A 26,618-nucleotide genomic window follows, 5' to 3' on the forward strand; every position below is an offset into this window, starting at 1 on the left:
TATAGCTACAGAAGAAAAAAAAAGCCTCTCGGGAAAATCATTTTTTTCCCGGGTTTTTCTTCTCATATATGAAAATTTGTAAAGTTTGATAGTAGTGCTGTATATTATTTTTTTTTTCTTGCTTCTCACTGAGCACTGTGGACGAAAGGTCTTTTGGGATTTCAGCCAAGAAAAAAGAAAACGTTCGCACACTTGCCTTTTCTTCCACTACGGTGTATGTCTACAGTTGTATTTGTTTATTGTATTTTCACTTGATGTAAGAAAAAAAAAAACTTTTGAAAATTTTCGTCAATTTTTCTTCGTCGTTTCATTCTTTCGTTGACCACTAAAAATATTTGACTCTAAATTCACGATCAGTTGTTGTTGATCTTCTCGATTGTGCAAATCTAAAAGAAACCATCCCATACGACTGGTGGTGGTGTACTTTTAGTTGATTTCTAACGGGCCTCCTATCAAAAGGTCCCTTTTTTCTCTCCGTTAAGTGTGTAGTTAATTATTTAATGTCAATCGATAAGTGAAATAAATAAAAAAAAAACATTTATCAAATAATTGTAAGTGCTTATCCTACATAGAAAAAAAACAAAAGAAGTTAATAAAGTTCAATCAATACATTTTGAGAATAAATAAATAAATCATGAATATGATGATAATAAATGATGAAAAAAAAAATAAAAGAAATGAAGATTGATTTATTTACATACCTCAAAGTATGTCCGGAATTGACTGATCGAATCAAAAAGAAAATAAGCTTAAAGTGAAAAATAAAATATCAAAAAAAAATGAATGAAAAATCTCGGAAAAACCAGATGAAAGATTAATACTAATAATAATTTGTGATCATAAAAAAGAAGCAAACGAAATGAGGATAACTTTATCAAATTTCACTTGTGCTGCTGCTGCTGCTACTTGCCAGTTCCCACTCACTTAAAGACCGTAAAGCCGGATTATCTAAGATAATTCCTTCTTTTTCTTTCTTTTCCAATTCCAATCCACGTTACGTACAAATTGGATTGATTTAATAATTAAGTTATGGATTTATGGACAATGATTATTTGTTGTATGACATTAGGTAATATATTGAAAGTGATACTATTTTAAGAAAACTAAGAAGAAAAGAAAGAATTAGCTCCGTAAGTAAATGTAAAGGAATAAGAGTTTTTTTTTTTTGAGTATCTATATTTAACCGACACAGCCAGCTATTAAAAATAATTTTCAAGTTTTCCTCTTTCTATTTTAATAATCATCTTTTTTTTCTTCATTTTTCTTTCCTTTCGCTCACTTGAGGTTAGGTAAAGCAAAAATATTTAATTATAGAATTGAGCGAGAGAAATGAGTATTGACTGATCTGATGATCTGCCTGGCAGTGAATTTCTTTCTTTTTTTATTTTATTTTTTTTTTTGTTCCTCATAATAATATTTGATACACAACGGAATTTACAGAGAGTCTCTGATTCATGATACTCAGGAGGCCACCTTTCCTTACGAAATTACATTTTATGGTCTCAAGAATGAGAGAGACATTAAATGTGCTTACTCCTTGCAATGTGCCTACGATTTTCATTTTCTCTCAATTTTATTTTTAATTACCTGAGATTTATTTTTAACTACAAGCTTTTTTATTACGTTTTACTAAGGCCTTTGATCCCTCATACTACCCTCAATTCTCTCTTTCTTTCTCTCTCTCTTACCTTGTTGATTCTCTAATACAATATTGCATAAAAGTGCATTTGATATAAAAATATAAATTCATTTAGACTTTGACTTGTTTATACACAACAAGCTAGCTAAGCTAAGCTTACTACGATTTTGTCTATAAGGGATACATGTGTTATTGATTGAGAAAATAAAAGGCACGATTATTTCTTTAAATATCATAAATTAGACCTGATGATCGTCGACTTTGCCAAAAGGGAATTTGGATATAAAAAGAAGTCATTTGGAAATATACACATGTACAAATATTTCTCTTTCTTATTTTACGCACGATTTTACTTTTTTTTTCGCTGAAAATCTCGAAAAGAAAATAATCAGTGAAATATTTTCCCAATGTCTCGAAGAGGACGACGATTGCTTGCTTCCAATTAATGATGCTTTTTTAAACAGCTGTAATTAATGATTGAGGAAAAAAAGATTTTTAATTCGATTGAGATTTATGATCATTTTGTAATGAGGATAGTGAGAAATAGCTTTAAGTATCCTCAATTTCTTGATTAATATTCGAAATATAATAAAATTTAACGATAATTTCAAATTTAAATTTAATCAGGGCACGAAACTATGAAAATTTTAAAACAAAAATTTCCGTTAGTCAATTCCCAAAAGTAATTAATATTTTCTTCTTAATTATATACACCGTATTTTCACACAGACGGTATTTTTCTTAGAAAATTCTCAATCATCTCTGGCCGTAAATCATCATAATCTTTGCAAGAAATTCACGTGAAATTAAATAAACACATAAATCTTTATGGCAAATACAATTTGAAAAAATTACAAAAGTCCTCGTGTTATTGATCGAGGGACTTAAGCGCATTTTTGTCCCAGCGATCAGTAATTGATTAATAAGTCACTTCCAGACCTAAAACACAAGATCCAGTAAGATCCAGGTCACTTCTAGATCTAAAAACCAAGATCCAGTAAGATCCAGGTCACTTCCAGAACTAAAACACGAGATCCAGTTCACTTCCAGAACTAAAACACAAGATCAAGTAAGATCCAGGTCACTTCCAGATCTTGAAAACAAGATCCATATAAAACTTCCACAAATTTAAGAACTTCATCATTTAACGGATTTTTATAATTCAAATCTCATAACGGTCAAAAAAAATTCGAACATTGTTCAGTAAACACTGTTAAAACATCGACAAACATTGAAAAACACTGTAAAACAATGAAAAAACGTGTTGTTGTTTTTGTTGTTGTTGTAAATGAAAATGAAAAACTGTTAATTATAGTATTTATGCGTTGATTTGAGACTTCTAAATGACCGATAACCCAATAACTTGATAGAACGAAGCTATTAAAACAAACCAGAGCTCTCTACGATGTCTAGTTTTCGAGATCTCGCGTTCCAGCCGAACGAACGAACGAACGAACGAACGAACGAACGAACGAACAAAGTGCATTATTAAGCTACCTTTTTGAAAACAAGTTTCAAAAATGCGCTAAAAAGATCTTTTTACTCTTTAAGTGAAGAAAATTGCAATTAAATCTTTATCTAAATTAACTTAAATTATTCTCAGAAATGAGTTTTTCCGATTAATTAAGAGCAGTCGTTCATCCATGTAAGATTGAAAATTTATTTCATTTTCCTCAAAATCCCTTTGAAGAGGGCTATAAAATCAACTGATAATACTTGGAACTATAAATATTTGAAGATTTTTTACGTCATTTCATTTACAATAATCATTAAAGCAGCACGACATTCACGATTTCATTTAATTTTATGAGTGGAATCTTCTTTAAAGGACTCAACTGTCAAAATTTAATTTGAAAAAAGATTTGAGCAACGATATGTTGCTTAGATTTATTTGAGTAATTTATCAATTAAAACGCATATCTGAGAATTGTATGACATTTTAAATACTTTATATTCAATTTTTAAAAGAAGTAACTCTTTTACGCTTTAATTAACCAAAATCATTATGCAGAAGTAGAGATTTAATGAATTCAAGTAAAATTTAACGGTTTATTTAAATTTTTAGCATTGCTGATTTAGCAATTTTTTAGATTTAGAACGGGGCTTCTAACTTTTTTCTCTTTATAAATCGTCATATAATTAACATAATTTGTAAGTTATCTTGCATGTATGTAGTTCACTGTATTACATACCTGGATTCTTGCAATTAGGGTCTCTAAAAGCTATTTCAGCTATAGAATTTATACTACCAAAAAAGTAGTGTTCATAAGATATTGTTAAATTTTCAAAAATCATAATTGTGCAACATAAATGTTAGTGCGCTTTGATTAACGGGGCATTGCTACTCTTGTTCATGTATATATATAGAATCACCGTAAAATTTGTAGTAATTTATTCTCTTAAATTTATTTATTTTAAAGTTAAAACACGTTAAAATAAGATTAAGATAACACAATAAAGTTAGGATAAAGCTGGAAAGTTATCAAGAATTATTGTAAATTGCTGAAAATCACGAAAAAAGTAAGATTTCTTTATCAATAAAAATTTCTCAGTGTATATTTTTTTTCATACGAATAGAATTTGTTCAACTCAATGAAAATTGATTAGTGAAAATCATTAATGAAACTTGAAATCAAATGGCCTACAAAAGTGATAAAATTTGAGAAAGCAAGGTCTAAATTGCGTTAAAAGTGTATATCCAGAGCGAATAAATTTCACAATTTCTGATTCTTAATACATATTTTTTGCTATTGACAATGACGTGTACTTTAAGTGAGTGGAAATAAGTGCAGAAAAATACATATATATTCACGTATATATAAAATAATCAGAAAGAAGGAACGAAAAATATAGTTTTTTAGGTTATAAAAATCAATTTTTTTTAAACAAAAATATTTAAACAACGTAAAATTGCTATTGTGAATAATTTTTGGCAAAATATTTCTTTTAAAAAATGCAACAACAGCACAAACATCAGTGATTTCAAATAATCCATATAATAGAACATATTAATTTCCGATTTATTTCTTTCGCAATTAAAAATAATCAGAAATTAAAATAGAATTTTTCTCTTTGTTTTGTGCTTTGTCATTATTATCGATTCTGTAGAATAATTTGCATCTTAGACTTACGACACAAAACCATTAATCATGGAAGACTCGCATTGTAAAACAGCCGAAGAAGTGTTGAATTATTTTAACACAAATGGAGAATTAGGATTAACACCAGATCAAGTCAAACAATATCAGGCAAAATACGGACCTAACGGTGAGTTAACTCTATATTTATGACTACCTATTTGCGCATTTGTCACCCTTTCCAACAAATCCCGTTGTTAATAGCTGATAATACAATTTTTTTCCAACAATCATTCGTGGCCTCGTCATCTATTTGACTTGTGCATTTTCCTCTTATTATTGCTCTTTTTGCTTGCAGTAATCAGAGAAAATGGATATAATAAGAAGGAAAAATGAAAATAAATTTCAAATGTTGTTGACTCCAAAAAGAAACTCCGAAATTATAAAGAAGTGTTGAAAAATTGTGTGTTGATGAAAATAAAAAGTAAAAATGTAAACTCATTAAAATTTATGATAAGATGTGGTATATAAACAAAGAACCACCGTGCATTCCTCCCGACCGACTTTACTTAGCGTTGTTTCTTTTTTTTTTATCAAAATTGCAACATTTTAACAGAGTTTTATTAAGTTATCTAATGACAATAAAAGAAGAGCATCTTTGTTGTGAGTGATAAGATCCAGCATTTGCTGGATTAAATTTAAAACAGACAATGCCGTGGCGTGTAAAAGTTTAAGTTTCATTATCAACTCGGATGTCGAACAAAAAGTGTCGTATGAGGAACAACCTTTAATTCTTATCACTTTAAGTCGCACATGAGAAGTAGACACTACACTGAAAATATAGTCGACGCAATTCGTGCCTTTCTAATTAGATTATTCCCTACTATAACGCGTGATGACGTGTGCATGTGTGAATAAATTTTAATTATAGATCTTAAAAAAGATCTTTGCGTAAAACTGTTTAAATCAACAGATATATTCATGATTATAATAAATTAATTCAGTCTACTATTAAGGTAATTGACATTGGAAAAATTGTGCATTTCCATTTCGTTTGTTGTCAATGAAAACTTTTATTTAGATTGTTAATTGAAAAGTCATAGTAAATATTTCATAAGACACAATGTTGCTAGATACTTTCAAAAAATAAAAATTAGAAAAAGTGAACAGCACACGGCAATTTCTTATCAGAGAAAATGAATTTTTTTGTGTGCTCAAAATGCTATTTCACGTTTTTCGACTCTTAATAGGTTTTTCTCCACATTTTTTTTTTATTTGCCGATTCCGATTGAACAGTAAAGTAAGAGAAAGAAAAGAAATAAGAAATATTCGATGCTTTATACAAGGCTGATTTTGCGATTAAATACACAGATGAGAGGCGAATGTATAAAGATACAACTTTGCGGCTATACGATAGACAACAAGCATCTTTATAACTCTACTCTCTAACTGTGCTTTCAATCCAATAAATGTGACGTCAATCGAGACTTTTCCGTGACGTAAAATAAATACGACTATTTGTTTAAGGTCTTTATTTTTACGACTTTTATGTATATCGAATGTTTAATTTAATATTTTCTCTCGTATCTCGGATACACTGAGATTCATCCTTGAATTATCTCCCTTACCTTGCCTCGATTAAGAAAACAGAAAAGAAAAATTGTAAACGTAGGAAAAAAATATATTTTTTTTTGCTCATTCTTTTCGTAGAAAGCAACAGATTTGTACATGAGAAACCAGACAATCTGCCTGAATGAAAATTTATACCCTTTTGAAAGTGTATTTTTATAGGTAGCACACACATGTACATATGTAAATCTAGTAGCGTCAGACTTAGTTGTTCTAATTTCAGGTTATTAAAAAAAATCTTAATTATAGTATAAGCACGTGCCTTTATATGATGAAAAAAAATTTCAATTAATTTTGTTTTCCCTAGTAGGAAGCACATTTTAATGTTTAAACAAAATATAAAATTCATGGATGTGCATTTTTCAATATGAATACTTCAAAATCCTTTTTACTGTTCATCTATCTCTGTCTGTTTTTAGCAACATTTTCCCGAGCTTATGTCTACATTTTGTACGTGTGTCTTTAGAATTAGAACACATATTTGACTATTTCGTCTGACTTCCGTGTAATGTTTAAATCTTTCTCATCTCTTTTGTATATTTTGAAATGTTGATACAAAATATTTGGATGTCTATAAACGTTTGAAAAAAGGTTTTCATTCTCACTTCAACCGGAAATTATTATTGTAAAATAATTGAAGAATTAGTGATGATATATGAGCATAAACAATCATCATAGACATCTTTTGATCCAATAAATTTCGATAGTTTAGACATTTGAAGAGACTTGAGTCAATAAATGTTCGTAACTCTAATTAAATCATTAAGTAGGTTATTGCTGAATATTTCGATAAAAATCATCATCGTGTGCTCAGTGCTAATGTCTGATTCACATCTCTCTTTCCCATGCTTATTTAAGTTTGATAATGAAATTTAATTATCTATTTGCATGTGTTCTCAATGCGTCATGTAAACTTACTGAATGTCGTGTAGATCTGTCTAATCTAGTATGAGCAAAATAAACCACAAACTTAGCTGACGAATATTTTTTTTTCGCACATGCACACATACAAATGTATTGATTAAATCATTGCAACGACCTATCTTAATAATTTAAACCTTTTACCTCAACTTATATTTATTTTTTAATATATAACTAGTAGTTTACTCAATTGTTAATGACTAATCTTAATGTTTCTTTTATTTTATGATATTTACAGAACTTCCAGCTGAGGAAGGCAAATCAATATGGCAATTAGTGCTCGAACAGTTTGACGATCTTTTAGTTAAAATTTTGTTATTGGCTGCTATTATTTCATTTGTAAGTATATAAATAATTAATTAAAATTTTTTAAATTTGTTTCATTACTTTTAGTTACATAATTTCCTTCTTTTTCAATCGCTTCCCTGTCGTTCTCTCACTGAAGAAAGAAAATTTTTCTCGTTTGATGATGAAAAAAAAACCCGAAAAATATATTTTAAGAAATCTTTTCCATCTCATCATACTGTCTATGTTTTTTTTCATCCTTGTGATCTCGTCCGAACTAATTTTCTTCATGCAAAAAAAAGCGTGTATTTAAGAAAGACACATCTCTCCTTACGAGCATTACTTACTTTTTCCTTCGTTTCTCGATCTATCTTGACATTTTATCATTCTCGTACACATTTCTTGCGTATTTTGATCTTTACTGTGCGCACACACAGTTATCGTGATCGTCGTGCTGATGATTATATTCATCTGCTCGCGACCGACCACTAAGAGAAAGAAATTTTATATGTAGAATGAGTAATGCGCATTTTAATACCCTGATTGATCAAAGGATTAATTTACAAGTTAATTTTATGAAAAAGCGAACTGTCAGCTGTTGCCTTTCAAGATAATTTACATCTGTCTGTTAATGGATTTTTATAATATTTATTTAGTACTATTTGATAATAACTTGGGAATATGATATGATTCTTTAAAGGATGGTCATTTTCAAGATTTTTCTAAAGGACATAATGGGATGTGATGTTTATATTCACTTTTCGTGTAAAACACTTTGTATCACGAATGACAGCTGCTGTAAAAAGTTTAAGCACAATGTTTGCGAAACGTGGGATACTTCCTAGAGTCTAAAAATATAACAGCATCATTCTTGTTACTTAATAACAATTTTCAGGAATTTTTATAAGTTTTCATCAATGCTTATAACCTTAAAATGACTGAATCTAGTCTCTAGATTTATAATTTATTTACATACTGTTGTAATTTACAAGACTGTGTTCAGGACTGTGTTTAAACAAGTGCACAGCTGACAAAATAATTGAAGAATTGTTTAACGTTTTAATTATAATATAAGAAGCACAAAGAAATTGAGAAAATAATCAAAGAATGCGGAAAAAAAAATCTTCCAGCAAGACAAAACGATTCCAACCGTACTTCCTTATTTCCGAATATCATTTCGATTTCGTAAATTTTTATTTCATTTTATAAAAAAAAATTCTTTCTTTTTTGTTTGAAATAAGAAAAGGCTGAATAGAGGAGATGGGGTATATGGTTTTATTTATAGAACATTATTTTTAAAAGCAAAAAAAAAAAATACCATGAAAAAAAATTGATGATAATCATAAAATACCCATGCCACTGAAAAATGCTTCTGCTTCTTATTTTTCTCATGTCTAATTCGAAGGATCGACCGTGAAAATGATCATTACCTTTACAAATAGATTAGCTCTCTCCTCGCGTATGAAAAATTGTCATTAATTTAAGCTCAAGAGATTATTTTTAATTATTGATTATTATCGACAAAGGAATTTCTGGCGATTGATGTGAAATAAGACATTCATTTTCATCGTTGACAGATTTTTTCAAAAAACGAGAAGTGGAGGAAAACGAAAATGCTAATTAGCAGCAGAAGCACACAAAGTTGAAGGAATGTGTGAGATTTATGAAAATATTCGGTCTGTGGTGACAGGCTTACGTAAAATTGTATTTTTGAAGAAATTTGAGAGACAGAGAGCGATTGAGACAGAAAAATTCAAAGATAATAAAGTGAACATCTTACTTGGTGTGTCAAGACTGATTCAGTTACAGTTTTTAAAAAAGATTCCCAGTTTCCGAGATTTTTTCCTCGTATTAGAAATATTTAATTTGTTGAGCACCGAGGGGAATTGTGAAATATTTGCAATTTTATCGGAATTAATTTCCATATGTGCTATAAATTAATAAAGATCTCTAAATGTGCGTGATTTAACCAACTTTCATCGTCTTCTTTTCGTTCAATTCACAAAAGAAAGATTCGACTCAGGTTCGAGTAAACAATTTTAATTATGTGATTTGATATTAAAAACAGACAAAAATTTTCATTTTATACTCCTTTTGAAACTTTATTTACTTCCTTCTTACACTTTATTAGACTCAATTTTATATCTCTTGTAGGATGATTATTACTCTTCTCACTTTATTCTCTAATAATTATTTTAATCACTTAAATAATTATACTCATATAAACTGTTTTTCTCACTCACAGGTATTAGCTCTTTTTGAAGAACATGAGGGTATTGAAGCATTCGTAGAACCATTTGTAATTTTACTTATTTTAATTGCTAATGCTGTCGTCGGTGTGTGGCAAGTGAGTATAAATCAAAGTCAAAAAAATTACTGTATCGATACTAATTTGCTTATTCGATTACTTTTTTAAGGAACGTAATGCAGAATCAGCTATTGAGGCCCTTAAAGAATACGAGCCCGAAATGGGTAAGGTTGTTCGTCAAGACAAGAGCGGTGTTCAAAAGCTCCGTGCTAAGGAAATTGTACCAGGTGACATCGTTGAGGTGTCAGTCGGTGACAAAATTCCAGCTGATATTCGTTTAATTAAGATCTACTCAACCACAATTCGTATTGATCAATCTATCTTGACTGGTGAGTCAGTCTCAGTTATTAAGCACACAGATGCCGTTCCAGATCCACGCGCTGTCAATCAAGACAAAAAGAATATCTTGTTCTCTGGTACCAACGTTGCTGCTGGTAAAGCACGTGGTATTGTTATTGGCACAGGATTGAACACAGCTATCGGTAAGATTCGTACAGAAATGTCAGAAACTGAAGAAATTAAGACACCATTGCAACAAAAGCTTGACGAATTCGGTGAACAATTGTCAAAGGTCATCTCAATCATTTGCGTTGCTGTCTGGGCTATCAACATTGGACACTTTAACGATCCAGCTCATGGTGGTTCATGGATTAAGGGAGCTATCTACTATTTCAAGATTGCCGTTGCTCTTGCCGTCGCTGCCATTCCAGAAGGTTTACCAGCTGTCATTACAACTTGTTTGGCTTTGGGTACACGTCGTATGGCCAAGAAGAATGCTATTGTCCGTTCATTGCCATCTGTTGAAACTCTTGGTTGCACATCCGTTATTTGCTCAGATAAGACTGGTACATTGACAACAAATCAAATGTCCGTTGCACGCATGTTTGTCTTTGACAAGATTGAAGGAAATGACAGCAGCTTCACAGAATTCGAAATGACTGGATCAACATACGAACCAGTTGGTGAACTTTACTACAAGGGAGGCAAAGTTAAGGCCTCAGACTACGAAATTCTTCAAGAACTTGCCACAATCTGCGTCATGTGTAACGACTCAGCTATTGATTTTAATGAAGTTAAACAAGCATTCGAAAAAGTTGGTGAAGCCACAGAAACTGCTCTCATTGTTCTTGCCGAAAAGATGAATCCATTTGCCGTTCCAAAGACCGGATTGGACCGTCGCTCAGCTGCCATTGTTGTCCGTCAAGAAATTGAAACCAAATGGAAGAAAGAATTCACCCTCGAGTTCTCACGTGATCGTAAATCTATGTCCTCATACTGCACACCATTGAAATCATCCCGTCTCGGAACCGGACCAAAGATGTTCTGCAAAGGTGCCCCAGAAGGTGTCTTGGATCGTTGCACACACGCTCGTGTTGGAACCAGCAAAGTCCCACTTACCTCAACTCTTAAAGGACGCATCTTGGATCTCACTCGTCAATACGGTACAGGCCGTGATACACTCCGTTGCTTGGCTTTGGCCACTGGCGATTCTCCAATGGTAAGTCTTGGGCTTCTTTAAAGTTTGTTGTAACTTATTTATTTTTCGATTTTTGCATTGCTTATAGAAACCAGACGACATGGACTTGAATGACTCAACTAAATTCTACACTTATGAAATCAACCTTACATTCGTTGGTGTCGTTGGTATGCTTGATCCACCACGTAAGGAAGTCTTTGACTCAATCGTCCGTTGCCGTGCCGCTGGTATTCGTGTAATTGTCATTACTGGTGATAACAAGGCTACAGCTGAAGCTATCTGCCGTCGTATCGGAGTTTTCGGTGAAGATGAAGACACAACTGGAAAATCATACTCAGGACGTGAATTCGATGATTTACCTCTCCATGAACAAAAACAAGCTTGCGCACGTGCTCGTCTCTTCTCCCGTGTCGAACCTGCTCACAAATCAAAGATTGTTGAATTCTTGCAAGGCATGAATGAAATCTCCGCTATGACTGGTGATGGTGTCAATGATGCTCCAGCTTTGAAGAAGGCCGAAATCGGTATTGCTATGGGTTCAGGAACTGCTGTCGCCAAATCTGCATCAGAAATGGTCCTCGCTGACGATAACTTCTCATCCATTGTCGCTGCCGTTGAAGAAGGTCGTGCTATCTACAACAACATGAAACAATTTATCCGTTATCTCATTTCATCAAACATTGGTGAAGTCGTCTCAATTTTCTTGACTGCCGCTCTTGGCTTACCAGAAGCCCTCATTCCCGTTCAATTGTTGTGGGTCAACTTGGTATGTTATTACTTCTATTTCTATGTGTTTGTAATCTGGATGATACTGGATCTTGTTTCGTAATCAGTTGCGAATGATATTGTGGGTTAGCAAGTGACATGGATGCTACCAGATTACAATTACTAATTACTGATTCTTTTTTGCATTTATTAATGTTTTTTATTATCACTCAGGTTACTGATGGTCTCCCAGCTACAGCTCTCGGTTTCAATCCACCAGATTTGGACATCATGAGCAAGCCACCACGTAAAGCTGATGAAGGTTTAATCTCCGGATGGTTGTTCTTCAGATGTATGTTTTAGATTTTTTTTTTATGAATATCATATGCTAATTTTTTCCTTTTTTTCTCCTTCCTTCTAAAAAAATAGACATGGCTGTTGGTTTCTATGTAGATAAGTATCGTTTCCAGCGTCTTGACATCACTAAAAAAACTTATAAAACAGTCACAGGATCCATAAAGATTCATAAATTAGAAAACTTGTACATTCACTTACTTCAACGATTATGTATTTCTAATTTCATCTTTATGGATCCAATGACTTACATTTTGTCTTACAATGAATTTAATCAATTTTTTTCTTTTATTCTATAAGCGCTGCAACTGTTGGTACGTATAAATTTTCAAAAATTCTATTCGATTGTACAAAATAATCATTTTACTAATAATTTTTTTCTTTTCTCATTTTTCATAATATGTAATTTATGATGAGCGTAGGTGGTGCTGCTTGGTAAGTATTTTGTGATATATTAGTCACAAACCGTTGAATAAGTTTTAACTTTTACTAATTACTTTTTTCTTCTATTTGTGTACTCTAGGTGGTTCATGTATTCAGCCACAGGTCCACAACTTTCATTCTGGCAATTGTCACATCAGTAAGTATTTACATAAATCAAAAATTAATCAATTTATTTAATGCAATTTTTATCTTTTTAGTCTCCAATGCTTGTCAGGCGGTGAAGACTTCAAGGGAGTTGACTGCAAAGTTTTCTCAGCACCAGAACCAATGACAATGGCTTTGTCAATTCTTGTCACAATTGAAATGTTGAACGCCATGAACAGGTAAAATTCGGTGATAACTTTAGTGTCAAAATACTAATGAAATTGTTTGCAGCTTGTCAGAAAATCAATCTCTCGTTGCTATGCCACCATGGACAAACATGTGGTTGGTTGGATCAATGTGCTTATCATTCGCTCTTCACTTTGTCATCTTATACGTCGAGGTTCTTTCTGTAAGTTATTACTCAATATTAAATCATGTCAAAGGACAGAAACTAATGATATTTAATTTCAGGGTGTCTTCCAAGTCACACCATTAGGCATTGACGAATGGGTTGTCGTAATGAAGTTCTCAGTTCCAGTAGTGCTGTTGGATGAAGTGCTCAAGCTTGTAGCCAGACGAATTTCCGATGGTGAGAGTCTTTTGAAAACAATGCATTACTTAGTGTTAGTGTGGGCGGTGTTCCTTGGCTTAATCATTTGGGGTCCATTGTAAATGAACAAAAATAATATGATAATGCAACAATCATTAAATTATGATGGATTCCAAATATAAAGAAATTATTTTAGCTGATAATTTAGCTTATTTAAACAAAATGATGAACCAGAGAAAAAACAAGAACCTTTTTTCCTTATTTTAAATTAAAATTTTTTTTGAGTATCCTTTAGTTTTTTCATATTTCTTTTTGTAAAAGCTTTATTTGAAATTACATTACTTTTTACAATTTTTCTTTTTTTTTTAATTATTCCTTTAATAATAATTTACTACATTTATGATTTTATGTGTTTTTTTGAGAAGCTTTATTTTTATTATTTTTTACTAATTATAACAAAAAATAAAAAATAAATTATGAGTAAATTCAATGAAAAAAAGGAAAAACAATAAAATCTCAAAAGCATATACTTTGAGTATATAGGAAAAAAGAATACTACCCACCACCAAATAGAGTTCATGAATGAAAAATGAATAATGAAATAAATTAACATAATACAAGAATTTGATTAAAAAAAATATATAAATCTAATAGCAATGTTGACGCACTAATTTACATAATTTTTGAAAGTAACAAAACAGTTTTTAATTTTTTCATATGGTGCATTGAAAGCAAAAAGATACTTTATAGAAAATTTTGAAAAGCACTGAGTAAAAAAATCTCACAAAAAGTCAATGAGAATGATTGATAATTTCCTATATGTAGCCTTCAGTCATTCAGGATTGAGGATAACTCATGATTAGTTTAAAAAAAATTAAAATTATTCATTAATTGCATATTAAACATCCATAAAACTACACATACACACACAAATTTGGTTTAAATAGTCATACATTATTCTTTTGATGAATTTCTTTATATGAAAAAATCGTCAAAAAATTTAGAAAAATAATTACTTCTTCGAAAGAATACTAGGAACCTATATTTTAATCATTATTCAGGATCTGAAATTGATTGGAAACTGCTGAAATGGAAAATTTAAAAATGGCTTTAATGAAAACTTTACAACAGCTAGAAAATTCAATAATAATTTGAATTTGTAATGTTTTTTGGTGAAATGTGAATCAGGAAACCTTACAACAGCTAGTGTTTTCAAGCTTTCTGAAAATGTATTGTTTTTCACTAAAGCATCTAATTTTTCCATCCAACAACTTCCAATACATATTCAATCCCTAATTTTTATTTAATAATTATAACGATAATAAAGTAAAAACCTTGGTTGTGGTTATGTTGGACGTGCATTTAAGTTAATTTTTTAGTATTTTCGTTCTCTCGTCTAGAATATTTTTTTTTTGTAAAATTTAATTGGATAAATTTAAAAAATAAATCTTTTCAACGACTTTACTAGTGATTTTTTGATTCTATTCTCCTTTTTTTACTTCTTTGTTTAAGTTATGTTGAAATGAAGTTTGTTTCACGATAAGTCGTGATGTGTGGTATATGATAAAATAACTGAATTGTTAATCTGAGCGAAAAAGCAAGAAATTGTACTGAATGCTAAATAAATTAATATCTAACATAAAAAAATGAGAGAATGAAGATGTAGGAAAAAAATAAATAAATTAATAAAGAAAATTAGACACCACCAATGAAGCTGATAGTATGCAAGTGTACATATGAGAAAGATATGAAAACTTATTAATGAAAAAAAAATGATTAATTGTTGATATTTTAATTTCTTGCAATAACTTAATGAATTAAATAGACAGATTAATGTTAAGGAGATGTAAAAACAAAATCAGGCATTAGGGAAACAAAACAAAAACATAAAAAAAAAATCTAAATTACTTCTGCATGAATTTCGTGTTATAATTTTTAAGTATTAAAAAGTCGACTTGAATAATAAGATGAAAAAAAAAAAAAAATAAAAATTAACACTAAAGGCATTAATTAATAGAATTGAACAAACATTGGACAGATCTTTGGAATGAGAATGGAAGTGATTTGATGAATTTTAGTGCCACCTTGCTTTGCGTATTGTTTTCTTAGTTAATTTCAAAAGTGCCTGTGAAAGTCATTAAAAATTTATGATGAAAAAATGAGAAAAATCCCCAGAAAAATTACCATTTTCATTTCTGATGTGGCAGATACTTAAAAATTCATCCCATCCTCCTCTACATAAGTTCATATTTTTAAAAAAGTCCAACTAAATTATATCACTAAATCAAATTACATATGGAAAAAACTATTTCTTTAATTTAAGTATGAAAAAGATTCTAAACTCAGTTCGTTCATAGTTAATGCTGCACATATTGAAAAATTTTTTCTAATATTTAAAATTAAAAAATACTTTATGTAGTTAGTCTCTAGCTTTGAGATTTTTTATAGGAAAAAAAGAAGAACTTCTCTTACCACATTCGTCTAGAATCATAAAGTAGCTATATTTTATCGGTAATAAATATCAAATTTAAATGTTTAATTGCATTCGGGGCGGTGGAAATAGAAATCTTAAACGGAAGATCCTTAAGAAAGTTCAAAATTGTTTTATTTCGATTTGAATTAAGACATGAATTACAAGTGATTCAAAGCCAACTCTGATAACAAAATATCCCCAAGAAAGCTTTTCCCGTCCCCGACTTCACATTCAAAATTCTTATTATTGAGAATTATTACTCAATTTGCTACAATTTTATTCTCTTTTTAAAAAGATTCTTTATACATTTTATGAGAAGTAAAGTACGACTGTTCGATTTTAAATTCTACTTTAATGATATCTAATATTATGAAACAAGAACACTTTACACTAACTATATTATTGAGATAACATATTTAATCTCTTTTTAAGTTTTCAAGTCATACACGGTAAACAATAAAGTTTGCGGAGAATGTTTTTTTTTTTTTGTACGCGAAATAATTAAATCAATCAATCCAATCCTCCAACAATTATCAAGAAAAGAATAAAAATAATAAAGTAAACTGTAGAAATAATTCACAACCATTAATAATATGAAAACAATAGTTTGTAATGATGAAAAACAAGAAAACAATTAAACTAAAAATGAAAAAAAAAAATGAATTTTAAAGCCAAAAATAGATTTTATGCAGTTTTATTAACCTCAATTTTTATATTTTACCCATTAACAGCATTTTTTTGATTCCATTTTAACAAATAATTAGCTCAGTAGTGACAGCTTTATTCATTAAACAAAAATTTTTTTGCAACATTCGACATTCCAATCAATTAAAAAGTATTTTAGAACCTTGTGGAAAGGTTTTCGATCATTAATCATAATTTAATTAAACAAAATAACCTTCCACCTACCAATCATCATAATCAGAAGCAATTTTTATCAATATAATCGATAATGTTCAGTAGTGACAGAAACAAAGTGAGTGTGTTATGCTTTTATGCATGATGTAAGTATCAAAAACACATTTTTTGCGACATTTTTTTGATATTTATTTAATTTTTTTGTTATTAACTTGTGATCAAAAATGGCAATACCCAAATATTTTGCTGCTTTTATTGAGAACAACCTTATAAATGTTTAGAAACCATACAACAGTTTCTAATCTCTAATCTTAATAAAAGTTGTGTCTTCTTTTAAAAAATGCCATTTTTAATCAACTTAAAAATTTCGAAAATTATTCGTCCATGTAACAAAATTTCTCTAATAATAATCTGTGTTGAGTTTTACTTTTTTTCTTTGTTCCGTTTTGGGCCTGTGATTTATGATTGCAATTTTTGCGTGTTCTCTTATAAACCAAAAAAAAAATATTTTTATTCCTATTTTTCTATTTATTTTTTATAAAGGTAACCCCGAATTTCATTAATACCACCTTCGAAGATAAATTTTAAATGTCCTACTGCCATTTACCAAAAACACCTTCATAAGTTCCATGATAATAATTTAAATTAAAAAAAGAAATCCTATCGAAATAAAAAACTACCAAAGGTTGACCAGCTGTGGATTGTGGGATATAAATCAGACATATGCACACCTATTCCTCAAATAAACACCACCTCCCTATCTAATTAAAAAATTAAGCCTCGTGGTCAATTTGAAAATTGATTTACTTAATTATTAAAATCCACTCAATTACCACCAAACCACCACAAAAACAACCATATTATATTGACAAATGTTTTCATCCGAAAAGTAAATCCAACTATTTTTTTAATAATTTTTTCCATAGTTTTGTAGTTTATATGAAAATTTCTAACCACCATGTTTATAGAACGTATTTTTAGAATAGCTTTATACTTTTTTTAAAAATAAAACTTGTTGTACTTAAAGATGATTAAAAACTCATTGAGAAAGTACAAATGCTTTTTAGAGAGCATGTGGAGTTTTTTGATAGTCAAAAATTATCGAACAGCCTTCTTTGCTGTTTTCAACAATTTAAATTGTAAGCAAAGTCAAAATTTGTGTCATCTTTTCAAAAGTTGTCCATTAAATTTCACTTTAATCAGCTACTCAATTGATAAATTCATTCTTCAAAGAGCCACTTTTTCACAAATTATCTAAATTGTTGCTAAACTCACTATTCAATTGGTATTAATATACAGTGTACCAAAAATTCAACTGTATCAATTTCATTTTGTAAATCAAAATACTTTTATGGTAAAATAAAATATTATTAATTAGCAAAATAAGCGTGTTCAGGAAGGGGGCTTTGAGATCAATTCTTCCACCTTGTCTCCTTTTTTGGACCAGAATGTGGCTTTCACAAAAACGACCGTTAAATTTTTTTCAACAAAATATATTTTGTCGTTAAAATTCAAATTTTTTTACCGTTACTATTCCTTTTCATCGTAACGTAAATGTTTATTTTAAAATAAGTTGAGTTCGAATTTTTCGACAATTTAATGTCGAATGTTAAATTGAGGCGGCTACACTCAGTTTTGGACCAATATTCAATTTTCTTGAGTTTTTCATGAATTAAATCTCAAAATTTAGCATAAAACTTCAAACCCTCTTTGAAGAATTTCACTTCAGAACCCAAAAAAACAGACAAAGACATTGATTTACGGTACCGTAGAGATATTTGTACTGTAAAACGAAATCATGCTCTTTGCATGTTAAGATATTAGATTTAATTTAAATGAGTTCAAGCTACCGCGTATCAAGAAACAATTTCATCACCTTTCAATAGTTGCCTGAGATGCCTTTTTGAACTAAATTCGATCAAAATATTGCAAACATGTTTTGACATAAAATTGAAATAAGAAGATTATTTAGAAAGTTTATCAGTTAAATAATCACAAACGAGTCTACGAAATGAATTTGACTATTAAAGAACTTTACAGCTCATGCTATAAATGTCTATAAACTGTTTAAAATTATAAATTTTATTAATTCAATCTTTTTTTTCTCTCTTTTTCTTTCTCTTTTTATTTTTAAAACATTTTAGTCAGTGAAGTAGTTATTGATAAATGGTAATAAGTACATATGAAATAACATCATCTTACAAAAAAAAAAATATTTAAAAAAATTACAAACAACAACAAAAAAAAATTGAAATAAAGAAATCAATAAAATGACATCTACAAAAAAACCATAAAAAAAATTCATTGTTATCACAGCATTCAAATGATTATTATTGTTTCTAGTTGTTTGAATGTTCCGTTGATTAAAATTTTATTGAAAGTTAACCAATAATAAATGAAAAAAAAAAGAATAGTTTAATGATAAAATGACATCTGCATAATAAGGATAACGAAAGAATTTTTCGAAATGAAAATAATAAAAAAAACTTAATTTAAAAGAATTTTTAGAAATTTTAATTAATGAACCCCCCCGTAAGAAAAGAAGAACTTGTTGAAGTCATCTTCATTCACCCCTTTTCTCCTACATAAAGTGTGTAAGAACCGACATTGATGAAGTTCCTCCCTCTTTTTGTGCTTAATAAAAAACTACATCAAATTTGTAAAAGTCATATAAGAAGTATAAACGTGCAGATTATTATCGAATAAATTGTAGATATTTTGTTGATTAACTATTAGCGTTTTTAATAATATATACATATATTTATGATGATGATTCAAATTCTTTGTTCTTTTTTTTATTATTTTAAAGAAACATATATTAATGCAGTGTTCTTCATAATTATTACATATATAGTTTTCTCTCTTTTGACAAGAAACAAGTCGGGAATTTGGGGTTATTGGAAAACGGACAATTTTAAAAAAATTCAAATTAACGGACATTCAAAATTCAAAAAAAAAAAACATGATTTAACATTTGAAAAAAAATTGCAAATTTCTTGTCCGTTGAATTTCTTTCAAGTCATAATAAAAAAACTTTCTTCCAATGGCTTGAAATTCCTGCAAACCATGTTATTAGTTAATTCTTTCATCACGTACATAATTAATTTTAATTTATTGATTCATTAGAAGCAAGAATTCTGTTGATCAAGTTCTTCTTCAAATTTATGAATAAATGAGAAATTTTTAATTTGAAAAAAATTATTTTTAAATTAGTTAACCTAAATATTGCCAAAATTCGAAAGAAAGAAGAAATTTTAAAATTATATAGGAAGGTGAGAGTATAATTTAGAGAGACCCAACACACACACATACATACGCACATGACACTTTCTATTAAATTGACAACCATTTTTGTTTTTCGAATTGATTAAAGAGATTATTAAAGAGAAATAAAATTGTTCATGCGGACTAAATAGCAGAAAGAATTAATTAACAATTGAGATCAACAATAAAATTATCTTTAATTATCTTAAGGGCGACATTAGAGTAATGAGCGAGACGATATAAATTTAAACCTTACTTTTGGAAGTTCACGCAACAAAACTCACTTCTGAGAACCTTTTTTTTAATCTGACAAAAGCATGGATAAAAGTTGATTCTTTTTAATCCATACCCAAAAAAAAAAGTTATCAATAAAAATTTGAATGAAAGTGACTCGAGACTACCTTTTTTAACATTTTTCAGATTGTCATCCAATAAATTAATTTATTTAAACAAAAAACAAGGAAGGATTAAGTAATAAATAATTTGTAACAGGAGGAAAAATTTTGGTTTAGAGTTCCAACGCACACTGCGTCTCATTTCTTTTAGGAATTTTGCATACACATATATTTTATCGACTAGTAAGCCTGAGCAGTTGCAGAGTTTGAAGATGAGCTCGATGATGAACTACCTGAGGCAGCTGATGATGATGGTTGTGAAGCTGATGATGAGTAAGATGAGCTTGAACTTGGACTATAATATGAGCTGTATGCTAGATTATGTGATGATCCAGCAGCAGATGGTTCCCATGCAGACGTTCTATAGGCATAATTTGAGTTGGATGGTGCTGGCTCCCATGCAGCTGGTCCATAAGATGTGTCTGGGGTTGCTGGAGTTGTCATTGGATCAGTTGGCATCATCGGCATCATTGACATTGGCATTCCTAAACCTGTTTTCTTCACTAATTGTGCAATCAAGAATCCAAGAACAATTGTAATTGCTAATTTTGATAAGATCAATGCTTTCATGGCTTTTAATCCAATAATTGCAACAAAGATTGGCATAAGAGCCTTCATTTTCAGTTTCAACAACAATAAAACGGGGAAAAGAAGCTTCTTTTTAAGTAATCCACGGGCAGCTAGTTAAAAAAAGTTACATTCAGTCACAAATTCAAAGATTTTTTTTTCAGTTCCTTACCTTCTGGTTTTTCAGATACTTTGAATCCAAGACCACGATCAGCACGATATGTAGCAATAACATCACCGAAGATGATTTTTGGTAATTCTACGCGAATCTCATTGCTATTTAAGATTCTTGACACACGATCATAAATCACTTTATCAATATTCTTTGACTCAAATGAGCGCGCTTCCTCTGATTTCATTCCAAGAACTGAATCGAGATATGTCAAAACTTTTGTTTTAACACATGACATTCCATTGATTTCAAAGCAATCATTGACAATTGTTGCAATCAATTGCTCGCCTGAGTAAATTCTTGGTGTTTCTGTAATCTCATTTGTTCTAAGTGAGGCACCATGAGCTGTTATGAAAAACAGTCCGAGAACTAAGAATCGATACATATCTTTAGAGTTTTTTCTTTATGAATTATTGTACACCCTCGAATTTCTTTCTTGTGAATGTGACTATTTACACGTCAACATGTATGCACTGGTTAATTGACAATCTGATTATGATATTAAAGTGTTTAAAATTCGTTATTTTATACTACCGCTCCCATGAATTGTAAAAAAGCAATTCAATTTCATTTCTTTCGGTTATCAAGCCGTAGTTATTTCTTTATATTCTTCATTTCACCTCCTTCAACTTTTTAGCTTCTTTATTCGGAAAGAGCATATGCAGTTTGGTTATTGATTTTATTTTTTAATTACAAACCAGGTTTTCTCGATTTCCCGGTTCCATTAAGTCCTTTTTCGGGAGTTTAGATACTTGGACTGTTTAATGTACGAGATCCAGCCTTGATTGGGCCTGAGCGACGTTGGATTAAAGACCGGGTCAATAACAAGGAACAAGAGCTAAGACTGCCTTAAGTATCAGTCACATCACGTCCACAATAGACTGAAACGAGAGCCTCATTTCATTAGAAATTTAGATTTGAAAATTATGTTTAATATGCTTGATCCAACAACTTATTCATGAAACATGACTGATATGTAAAATATGAAGGATTCCGAACAGCATATTGTCAATAAATGCAATTATCAAATTTTCCCTTAAAATCAAAGTATTCAAAAAATTGAAATTGGAACATATACTTAGCTTTTTTTCTGAACATCGATTTACTATGTGTGCTGTAATAGGTTGTGGACTGTAAGGTTTAATAAAGGCTAAATATAATTAGCACGTGGTTTACGGAGTAATTTTCAGTTATATTAGCGATTGTTTAATTAAGGTGTACTTTTAAGTACAAAGAGATTATTAAGGGTTACTCAGGAGTACTTATCAGTACAAGAGTAAATAGTTCATCGCCACTATGGGCAATACAGTGATACAGAGCATAGTATCAGTTAAAGGATTATTGGACAGTAGTCGTGTCCAGAATACGGAGGAAGTATCGCTTAAGGAAAGTGGACCAGAGTCAACAATAATGTTAAAGGTCATTAAACAAGAGTCAACAGCATCGCATAAGGAAGTTGAATTAGAGTCAGCAGTATCAGTTAAGCCAGGAGTGAACACAAATGGTCTTATCAATACGGCAGTGACAGAGCATAAAAAAGGACTTAAGGAGTTTCGTGCAGCGACAGATCATTAGAAAGGATTAAGGGAGTTTCGTTCAGGGGCGAATTCCACGGCGCAGCATTTACAGTTTTCAATATTAGGAGTAATATAACATCAGACTATTAAATTCTGAAGAATAAACAACGAAAAATGCGCTTCATACATCCAAAACGTATGTCAAAGCACGCCCAATTGTTTACAGAATTTACCTCACTCGGCATTATGGATGGCAAGGCAACTACAACAAGTTTAGTATTGTACGAAAACAAACGAGCATTTCATTTTTCGTCAATAAAAGCAACAGTATAATTTACATTAGAAATTTTTTGATTGTGACTTAATATCCAAGTCACGTAATCTATAAATTTGTATTCATTTCTTCTAACTATGACGTATGAACCATAAAGTGTAAGTGTTCTGGAATTTATGTAAATAAAAATATCTTCATAATCCTATATAAATAAATGGATTTATGGACTTGAAAGTGATCATCTTCATTAGCAAGGCGTAAGCCACAAACCGGCTGGACGGAAAACTTTTCAATTAAATAATGCGGATATACAAACAGCACTTCCATAAAATAATTTTTTAATAACTTCATTTTGGACTTACGTATTTATGCTTCTTTAAATATAGAAAAATTATGTTAAGGTGTTACGAGCTTCATACCTAAGCAGATTGGCATAGATTTTACATCCTGAAGTATTCATGTCGTTTCAAAAATCAATATCGACAACATCTAAAAGTACGAAAGTTACATTTGCACAATTTTTAAGCATTAATCATTCTTTATTATCTGTTAGGCTGAACTGTATTATTTGTAGAAACTAGAAAATGTTGTTGAACAGCATATAAGCCTATTTAAATTGATCGATGATCATTGTGTGTCATTACATCTTCAAAAATATCTATTGGTACTTACTACTTCATTGTAACTCTTTTATTTGTGGTTCATTAACTTTTGACCGTTTGTTTTTGTTGATTTCATGTGATAACTCATATCTCATAGATATTATAGTGTGAGAAAAGCATAAATTACAGCATCCGAGTGTTTAATGAAAATTTTCTCATCAGCAGGCAACAATTTGCAGGAAAATCAGCTACTAATTTGTAATTAATTGTTCGCAACTGCTTATTTCCGATTACTTTCATATTTAATCAATAGTTTGCTTAAGTTAATTTATGTTTAAGTGATCAGAGATCACCAAAATTCAATAAATATAATCTAATCAAAAAATCAAACGAAATTCTCATGAAAATCTGATGAAAATCTCTTTTTTCCCAGTTTGGAGCGTATTCAGGAAGTAGGTTATTTCTGGAAAATTCTTTAATTTGCATTCATGAGATTCATTCAAAAAACTTCAAACCACACAGATGGCCTTGATCACTCCATTTGATATTGAAGATGTTTGAAGATTTTAAAGATCAGCAATCATGTTAACATGCTTATATGCAAATTATATGAATTTATTGGCGCTTTTCGAACTTAATAAACAATAATCTTGGCAACAGGTACAAATTGTCTGTCATTAGACTTGATCTCTCGCCCTTTTCGTTTGCTTTGTGTTTATACAAATTGTTACCTTAAAAGCATGCAATAATATGAATACGAGTGGCTCGTTTATGTTTTGATGGGAAATATCTTGCAAATCATAGTAGTCAGGAATATTGTTTGATTGTTCTGGAGAATGATGTAGAGTCTGTTGTATTGTTAATTTAGCTAGTTTTGTTTTGTTCATGAACTAACTTAGTATTAAGCATCTTAATTGATGCCTCAACAGGACATATGAGTATCAATCGTTTTCTTTCAAAGTTGAATTTGACTAACAGCAAATCCTGCCGGTTTTAAAGTATAGATAAGAGAAGCACTGTTCATAAGTGTCAGCAGCGGCTAGAAAAAGTACGAATCATGGTTTCAGTAAGTATGTCAGCAGCGAACCAGACATTTTGATAAAGACTTGATTTATATTGAACAGAAATGTAGCATTTTTTGAACATCGTTGGCTTTATCAAGGACATAAGAATTATAGAGCAGTAACTATGAGATTACCCAACAGATCGGCAATCAACGACCTTTTGATGATATCACCAAAATCCTAAAAGTTCTGCCAATATCTCAATATCTATCAACATATTTGATCAAATCCAAAACACTTACATAACCTCAAATTTCATTAAAAAGTCAATTAAAATTTGTTTTTTCATTTCATTCATTCTAATAATTTATTAAATAAATTAACAACAATTTCTCTCAATTTTTAATTAAAAAAAGACAGTTTTTTTTCTTATCCATAAATAAATATCTACAGCATGATCGTTTGTTCTTCCTATTTGGTTTTGCTATTTAAACATAAGCGTTGTAGGCCAAGTCCTGACCTTCTGGAGTTGGTTCTTGGAATAAGTCTTCAACGAAGCTTCTGCCAGCATCCACAAAGTGTCCATGGGTAGAAATCTGAGGATGATGATTATCAGCCGCAAGCTTTATATTTATGAAATTTTATATTCAATTTTTTCAAAAGTACATAAATGAAAGATATAGTAAAGATAGAGGAATAGGAAGAAGAAGCAGATAGAAAATAAAGTTCATATTGACATAATTTTGTTTACCTTCTTGCATAGTTGGAAGACAGCTAAGGCGAATGAGACGATGAATGAGAAGAATGATAATTGAAGTGCATTCCATGCCTTCAAACCGAGAACGCCAAGTGCAAGTGGAACCAATGTCATGGCTTTAAGCAAGACAAAGACGAGGATTGGAATCATGATTTTCTTCAATTTTGATTTCTTGCCACGTGCCTCAACACCAGCAAATTTAACATTAAGGTCTAATTCTCCATCTTTTGGTGACAATGTAATTTCGGCGCCAGCTGCTGGGAAGTTGAATGTGGCATCGTGGCTCTGGATATAATCCTCAACTTTGTCAAAGACGTCCTTATCACCACGGGATTCGTCGGCGGGGGTATATCCATTCGATCGAACTTCGACAGCGTCTGTAAGCTATTTATTTCCACAACTTAATTATTTATGTCTGTAGACTTAAAATTTCAATAAGAACTAACCTTGTAGTTATCTTTGCTGATGATTGTTTCCAAATAGCTCATGAGTTTGTACTTCATGCATGCAAATGAATCGTTATCATCATCGCACATTGATCTCATTTGATCAACAGGACTAGCGAAAGCGGCAGCTACCAAAATACATAAAATAACACTTCGCAACATTTTGTCTTAATGAACTTAATGAATATTTCTCGTATAACTGTCTTCACTATGCTTATTCGATAATGATACTGATAATTTAAATTTAATTGTAAGCTCGTTTTATATGCGAATTATAAATTTCAGCCGCCCACCACATGTTGACAATTGCCTGCATACACATTATTGCCCGTTTTTTATTTTCATTGTATTCACTTCCTCCCTATCAATTGCTAATCGTATCGTCTTCAAACTTATGTTTTCGCTTTTCTTCTTTCAAATATTTGTAAATGACGAATAGAATTTAATCTATATAAAATGAAGTAAGTATATGGATTTTGGATTGGGGTACTTGATACGCTTAGACAGGTAATAAGCATGCTCTCAAGAGCATACTTTAATTAAATATTCTAGTTGAACACGCTGGTGAACGTGCTCTTAGCCTACTGTGCTCTTGAGAGCACGCTCTTTGCCTGCTAGTGGATATAAACGTATGCTACTGCTCTCTTGGTTGGAATCCGCTAAAAGCAATTTGGTCCAGAGCAGTGATTAAAGAATGTCAGCTCAACACGCGGACAGAGAATTTGTAGGAGACAGAGCCAGTTTGAGGACTAAGAGACAGAGCCAGCAACAGAGTAAAATGGAAAGCATTTTATTGTAAAATAAGTTCCACATAGG

The 26,618-nt window shown here is 30.5% G+C and overlaps 3 protein-coding genes across 5 annotated transcripts; 1 reads left to right on the forward strand and 2 right to left on the reverse strand.

Annotated features, from left to right (window-relative positions):
- The first annotated feature begins 319 nt into the window (after positions 1-319).
- Positions 320-19,533, forward strand: SERCA (ATPase sarcoplasmic/endoplasmic reticulum Ca2+ transporting SERCA). 3 transcript variants are annotated; one of them, XR_011545110.1, is made up of 16 exons: positions 320-551; positions 4,748-4,906; positions 7,505-7,605; positions 9,797-9,898; positions 9,969-11,357; positions 11,425-12,102; positions 12,276-12,393; positions 12,471-12,494; positions 12,695-12,709; positions 12,818-12,830; positions 12,919-12,975; positions 13,037-13,162; positions 13,215-13,332; positions 13,395-13,512; positions 17,348-17,693; positions 18,949-19,533. XR_011545110.1 is itself a non-coding variant. In XM_070649820.1 (15 exons), exons 2-15 carry the CDS (start codon positions 4,789-4,791, stop codon positions 18,975-18,977), a joined length of 3,006 nt encoding a protein of 1,001 aa, XP_070505921.1. In that variant the 5' UTR covers positions 320-551; positions 4,748-4,788; the 3' UTR covers positions 18,978-19,533. The 3 variants fall into 3 exon arrangements, 2 of the variants coding, with proteins under 2 accessions (XP_070505921.1, XP_070505920.1); XM_070649820.1 differs by lacking the exon at positions 17,348-17,693; XM_070649819.1 differs by lacking the exons at positions 17,348-17,693; positions 18,949-19,533 and having other exon boundaries at positions 13,395-16,626.
- A 1,094-nt stretch (positions 19,534-20,627) lies between these two features.
- Positions 20,628-21,440, reverse strand: Osi20 (DUF1676 domain-containing protein Osi20). The gene is made up of 2 exons (XM_070649940.1): positions 21,203-21,440; positions 20,628-21,143 (listed from the first exon to the last, which is right to left on the reverse strand). Exons 1-2 carry the CDS (start codon positions 21,438-21,440, stop codon positions 20,644-20,646), a joined length of 738 nt encoding a protein of 245 aa, XP_070506041.1. The 3' UTR covers positions 20,628-20,643.
- A 3,647-nt stretch (positions 21,441-25,087) lies between these two features.
- Positions 25,088-25,964, reverse strand: Osi19 (DUF1676 domain-containing protein Osi19). Its single transcript, XM_070649839.1, has 3 exons — positions 25,803-25,964; positions 25,351-25,740; positions 25,088-25,222 (listed from the first exon to the last, which is right to left on the reverse strand). The coding sequence occupies exons 1-3, from the start codon at positions 25,962-25,964 to the stop codon at positions 25,088-25,090; spliced, it is 687 nt and encodes a 228-aa protein (XP_070505940.1).
- Positions 25,965-26,618: the final 654 nt, after the last annotated feature.

The sequence above is a fragment of the Chironomus tepperi genome, unplaced genomic scaffold (genome assembly GCF_022539635.2).
Source record: "Chironomus tepperi strain 1889 unplaced genomic scaffold, CSIRO-AGI_Ctep_v1 contig_441, whole genome shotgun sequence".
Classification (NCBI taxonomy): Eukaryota; Metazoa; Arthropoda; class Insecta; order Diptera; family Chironomidae; genus Chironomus; species Chironomus tepperi.

What these genes read in the sequence shown, in the direction of transcription:
- Osi20 (XM_070649940.1), bottom strand. Translation starts at nt 21,440, where the DNA reads ATGTCATGTGTTAAAACAAAAGTTTTGACATATCTCGATTCAGTTCTT. An exon ending in AGTATCTGAAAAACCAGAAG is followed by an intron (nt 21,144 to 21,202) that starts GTAAGGAACTGA and finishes TTTTTTAACTAG; the next exon opens with CTGCCCGTGGATTACTTAAA.
- Osi19 (XM_070649839.1), bottom strand. Translation starts at nt 25,964, where the DNA reads ATGTTGCGAAGTGTTATTTTATGTATTTTGGTAGCTGCCGCTTTCGCT. An exon ending in TCAGCAAAGATAACTACAAG is followed by an intron (nt 25,741 to 25,802) that starts GTTAGTTCTTAT and finishes GGAAATAAATAG; the next exon opens with CTTACAGACGCTGTCGAAGT. An exon ending in TCTTCCAACTATGCAAGAAG is followed by an intron (nt 25,223 to 25,350) that starts GTAAACAAAATT and finishes ATAAATATAAAG; the next exon opens with CTTGCGGCTGATAATCATCA.
- SERCA (XM_070649819.1), top strand. Translation starts at nt 4,789, where the DNA reads ATGGAAGACTCGCATTGTAAAACAGCCGAAGAAGTGTTGAATTATTTT. An exon ending in TGGCTGCTATTATTTCATTT is followed by an intron (nt 7,606 to 9,796) that starts GTAAGTATATAA and finishes TCTCACTCACAG; the next exon opens with GTATTAGCTCTTTTTGAAGA. An exon ending in AATTGTTGTGGGTCAACTTG is followed by an intron (nt 12,103 to 12,275) that starts GTATGTTATTAC and finishes ATTATCACTCAG; the next exon opens with GTTACTGATGGTCTCCCAGC.